We start from the raw sequence: 5,272 nt of genomic DNA on the forward strand, positions 1-5,272 counted from the left end.
AATGTAGGCTACTGTTCTCTATGCGGTACTTATACTTGAAATTGAGTGTTTTTACAGTGTGTTACTAGTAGGTTACTTTTACTCAAGTAAAGAACATGAATACCTTTTCCAAACCTGACAGTCTACGGCTTTAATCTTATGTATTTTATTAATAAACTCCGCTGACGGGGCAACGCCGTAGTTAAAAACGAGCAGCACCGCGCATTTTGATGACGCCATCACGAGCCACAACAAAAACAACAACAGAACCCAGCTGTTAGCAGCTAACTAGCCGGCCTAGTTACTGAACACCGTTATTTTCAGATTTTTAAAAAGTGAGATGTGTATTCGTTGCTTTACACTTACTAATACGTTCGCATACAAAGCAAACTCTATAGAAAACAGCAACAACGCGTTTTATTTATGTTTTATCTCATATTCCTTTGTCTCTGATCTGCTATCGTTAGCTTCTAACAGGATGTCTTTTGGGAGCCCGGTCCACTGAGAGGTAAATACTCCACTGTTGTCTGGATGGCGGCAGTGTAGATGGTGAGGGGCTGAGAGTCTATTATGGGATGTTGTTTGGGCAGAAGCTGAAAGGTAACTGTCCCCAAAGCAGGAGGGCTCGAGTCATGTTACACACTGATATGTCACTGTAGTGTTTATTCAATTACAATTGAGTGTAATACCGTGATTAAAGTGAGCATTTGTTAATAACAGCAACTATACGTTTACTCAGTGGTGGAAGAAGTACTCAGAATGTTAACTTGGGTAAAACTAGATTGTTCAAATACTTTGTTGCAAGTAAAAGTCCTGCATTTAACATCTTACTTAAGTAAAAGTACAAAAGAATCAGCATCAAAAGTACTGGTAACACGTAATGGCCTATTTCAGAATCATATATTTTGATTTATTTAGGATTATGATCATTGGTGTATTATTTTCATCCCAGCTGGTAAAGGTTGAGCTACTTTTAATTACTGTTGGATATCACATATATGACAACTTTGATTAAATAGTTGATTTATGTTTAGTAGGCCTATTGGGTAAAATATAAATCTGAAAAGTAATTAGTAAGCTGTTAAATAAATGTATGGAGTAAAAAGGTATCCAACATATAGGGAAGTAGAAGTATAAAGTAGCATACCCTGAAAATGCGTTGCTAAACTACCTCAAAATGTTACTTAAGTACAGTAGTTGAGTAAATGTACTTTGTTACTATCCACAACAACTTTTACTAAAGTTTACAGTTGTATTTGTAAGTAAATAGAGACTACAATGTTCCCCTCAGTGTTTGCATAAAGGACCCCTGCTTAAATAGATCACATATTGTATGATTGAGTCTCCAGCCACATATATGATATTGATCCTGTACCTCAGAAAAAAAACTTTGAACTGAAGCCATGACACCAGGTGGAGTTTAAATACCACTCTGTGTTTGCTTTACATGTTAATGAAACTGATATTATATTTTGAGTTCTGGTATAGTGTTCCAAATTCCCAGGCATACACTGAGCTGTAGTGGATACATGAGGTTCATTCTTAATAAATAAAACAGTTTTTAGAATTTAATTTGTACTTATTTATTTTTTATTACAGTTTTCTTTTGTATTGTGTTTTTTTGTTATGGTTTATCTACTTATTTATTGCATGTTGGTTTGCTTGCTATTTTTGGCTCAATTAAAAGGATTGAACTGTTAAACAAATACTATGTGACCCTCAAATAAGGAATACAAAGCTAGGTAGATTCTGATTATTATGACCTCAGGCATGTTGTATTGCCTGCTTTAAGACAGACCATTTCATAAACCAGTGGGTATTATTTATTTGCAGCATCTTAAATGACTTCCTGTCTGTTTATACTTTGTTTCTTTATCTCTTCCCGAAGGCTGGATATATTTATGGCAAAGCCAGACCACAAGACCACCCGGTGGAAAGTCTGACCTCCACCAATGACCACCAACATTATATCATCATCTGTCATCATGTCGCCACGAAAAAGAACCCTGGTCCCTGTCAGCAGCCGGAGGAAAGCAGCGGACGACTACTTCCCCTTCAACTTGCTGCCGGTGGAGTGCCAGCTGCACGTCCTGTCCTTTCTGAACGAGGTGGATAAATGCAGCTGTGCTCTTGTCTGCCTCAGCTGGAGCTGCCTGGTCCGCTCCTGGAAGCTGTGGCGGGTGGCCGACTACTCCCGGCGCGGGGTCTTCCACATGGGCCAGGAGGGGCTGCTGGTTTCGAACCGGGAGTTTGAGCGCTGGAAAGCCTGGGTCCACCACTACACCCACCACCTGGTGTCCCGCAGGGCCAGCCTGCTCACGCTGAAAGCCAGTTTCGACCTGGGGGACCGCTGCAACAAGTGGAGCGAGCTGCTGGGCCACCTGCTGGACCACGTGCACTGCAGAGACCTCAGCCATCTGGACCTGAACTGGACCTTCACCCTGCTGGAGCCGTTGGACCTCAGGGTGCACTCCAGCTCCAGCTCGCACCAGGACAGCATCACCAAGATGGACCAGGTAACTGCGCTCACTGATTAATTAAACTGATTTACTTAAAACAATGGCTGGTGCTTTAGCCTTGTAGTATTGTTCCTGATCAGCCTGCCCAATCCAATGAATATGACCAAAAAGACAGTAAAGTAAACTTTATTATCAATTTCTCTGTGTGTGTGATACAAACACGGAGATCGAAATGCCGTTTTTCACCGTCCCCAAGAATTAGAAAATATAAAAATATATGTGTATAGTTACATACATACACACCCAAACACCCACTTAAATATATATATATATATATATATAGACACATATACTGTACATACTTTATACACACTTTAAGAGGTAATAATATTTTTATATATATAAACAGATTAGTGTCACACAATTTATAAATTTAACAATTGAACAATAATGAGTAATAAGTAATCTTACACGTTTTTGATATGCTTGAATCCCATTATGAGTGGAAAGGCTTCTTAGTAGAGCTGCACTATTAATTGAAAATGCTTAGCTACTGTGGTTGACAGTAATACTACAAATTCTACTTAATCCAAATCAGGTTTAATGCCTGGTTCACACATACATTTAATTGGCTTTTGTGCATAATGGTGCATAACATAAACGGGGTTAGATGAAGAAAGTTGTTGAAAAAAACAAGCAAATGTCAAACTATTCTAATTATATAATAATATGATTCTATAATGATGTGATATTTCCTCCATGCACATTCCACTGTTGCACAAGTCTCATGTGTAGTTTATATGTTTCCATACAAACTGCTGAAGGCTTTTGTAAAATAGTGAACCCCAAAGATCCAGAGAGGATCAGATATTCTTTATTGATCCCAAATTGGAAAGCAGCATATTAACAAGGTATTTCACATGAGCTTTAAATACAATGAAACAGATTACAATTAAGGCAAAAATAGAAATAAGTAAATGTATACACATCAACATCAGAAAAATATAAATCTCAATCTCTAGATGTATGGCAGCCATTCCATTCCAGTGTCTGTTGAATTCCTTTTATGTTCATTTTACTAAAACTCATACCTGTACATTGTTATTTTTCCAGAGCTGTGTATCTAAGAAAGAATGCACAATGAAAGATACACTTCATTGATCCCCCTAGGGGGAAATTCAGTTTTAGACCAATCTCATAATACACAAATATAAACATATATACTATGTAAAAGTGTGCATTACAGTTTTCTAAATATAACATTTAGATGCAGTGAGGTAGTGTGAGTGCAATATATGCACATTTTTGTAGGGTCCTTGAAAGAAAAAAAGTAACTATGGAGAATATGCAAAGCTCTGCAGAGGAGGTGTGCGTAACCATGGCACAAATATGGCATGAAACTAAATGTGGACGGAGGTTTTTCACTGCAGACGTTTGACTTGTCAAACACTCTGTAACTAATGGTGTAATTACCTGCTGCGGCCATTGTTAATGATATAGGTTCCACTTTTCTGCTGCGACTGCTAGGAGTTCAAATGTCTGCTGCCAAGATGGGCTTGGTTTGATTCAGGTTTAGCTTATTTAGTTGTGCCTGTAGGTAGATTTTGTTTGCAGTAAAAATACACGGTATCCATTTTGCGTTTCAAACAACACGGTCAACAGGCCAATCGTTAAAAAGTATCCTAGACTCCATCATATTACAAAACCACTAAAGAAATCTGGCAACTTTGCTCATTTTTTGACTTACCCTTTCCACCAGATGATTTTATAAATTCTATAAATATCATTTTTGGGAGTGATAATGTGGATGTTTTTTTGTCTTCAAGAAGGCAGCTTGTCAGAAATGTTGGAACTGCTAGTTATGTGTTCTTGGTCATACCAATATACAGACAATTCTCCAGGAAACTAACCCATGGTTGACCTGTTTGTCTGACTTGGCAGGTGACCAGTTTCCAGGAGCTGCTGACCAAACTCACCCACAGCTGCCCCCGCATCTCAAAGATGCGTTTACACTTCGACTGGTCGGACGTGTCCATGTCGCTGCTCACCAACTTCCAGCAGCTTCGAGTCCTCGAGCTCAAGTACTTCTGGGTCTTCAAAGGAGTGACCCCGTCGACGCTGCAGCACCTTACCAAGTCCCTGCCTAACCTGAAGTCCCTGACTCTACAGATCCTGGTGCCGCTGAGGAACCTGGGCATCTCGTACACTCTGGAGTCTCAGTCTCTAGAGTTCCTGGACGTGTCCCCCAGTCGAGGCTTGGTGTTCTCCTGCCTGAAGCTTCCCGCCCTGCGCGAGCTTCGAGCCAAGAAGATTGTGCGAGGAATCACCCTGGACCGGAGGACCCGGCTGAGGATCCAGAGCCGCTGGCCCTGTCTGTACCACGTCCTGCGGGAGGGCACGCCCCGGCTCCAGGCCCTCAACAATGAGAGGCTCCTCCCCACATGGAGAGAGGAGAGATACGGGGAGATGTCGGTCATCCTGGAACAGTCCTGTTACTGTGTGCAGCATCTAGACAGCTGGCTCTGGTAGCGCATTGCAGCAGTGACCATTAGCAATAAACCGTTTAACATGTGCGTCCCCTTTTGAAATAACATGGAGTGTTTCTCAATGTCGAGGAGGCTTGCTTGGTAGCACATGTACCTCCGAGTGAATTCCTTCAGAAGCGAGGCAAGAATGGCTCTGGAGCAGCTTTCCTCGACATTGAGAAACACCCATGGTGTGACATGGTTATGGTGGCCGAAAGGCGCAAACGCTCTACATGACACAAAACATTTCCATTAGGAGAAACCATGCTAATATAAAAAGACAAATGTGCTAAAACAAATGCAATGAAG

General features: G+C 40.8%; 1 protein-coding gene across 3 annotated transcripts; it reads left to right on the plus strand.

Annotated features, from left to right (window-relative positions):
* The first annotated feature begins 227 nt into the window (after positions 1-227).
* On the plus strand, positions 228-5,272 carry LOC104959053 (uncharacterized). Of its 3 annotated transcripts, none has more exons than XM_010786906.1 (3): positions 228-487; positions 1,868-2,495; positions 4,380-5,272. In XM_010786906.1, the coding sequence occupies exons 2-3, from the start codon at positions 1,932-1,934 to the stop codon at positions 4,965-4,967; spliced, it is 1,152 nt and encodes a 383-aa protein (XP_010785208.1). In that variant the 5' UTR covers positions 228-487; positions 1,868-1,931; the 3' UTR covers positions 4,968-5,272. The 3 variants fall into 3 exon arrangements, with proteins under 3 accessions (XP_010785208.1, XP_010785209.1, XP_010785210.1); XM_010786907.1 differs by lacking the exon at positions 228-487 and adding an exon at positions 495-579; XM_010786908.1 differs by lacking the exon at positions 228-487 and adding an exon at positions 508-528.

This window comes from Notothenia coriiceps, unplaced genomic scaffold, assembly GCF_000735185.1.
Source record: "Notothenia coriiceps isolate Sejong01 unplaced genomic scaffold, NC01 NC01_scaffold00029789, whole genome shotgun sequence".
Taxonomy (NCBI): Eukaryota; Metazoa; Chordata; class Actinopteri; order Perciformes; family Nototheniidae; genus Notothenia; species Notothenia coriiceps.

What these genes read in the sequence shown, in the direction of transcription:
- LOC104959053 (XM_010786906.1), top strand. Translation starts at nt 1,932, where the DNA reads ATGACCACCAACATTATATCATCATCTGTCATCATGTCGCCACGAAAA. An exon ending in GCATCACCAAGATGGACCAG is followed by an intron (nt 2,496 to 4,379) that starts GTAACTGCGCTC and finishes CTGACTTGGCAG; the next exon opens with GTGACCAGTTTCCAGGAGCT.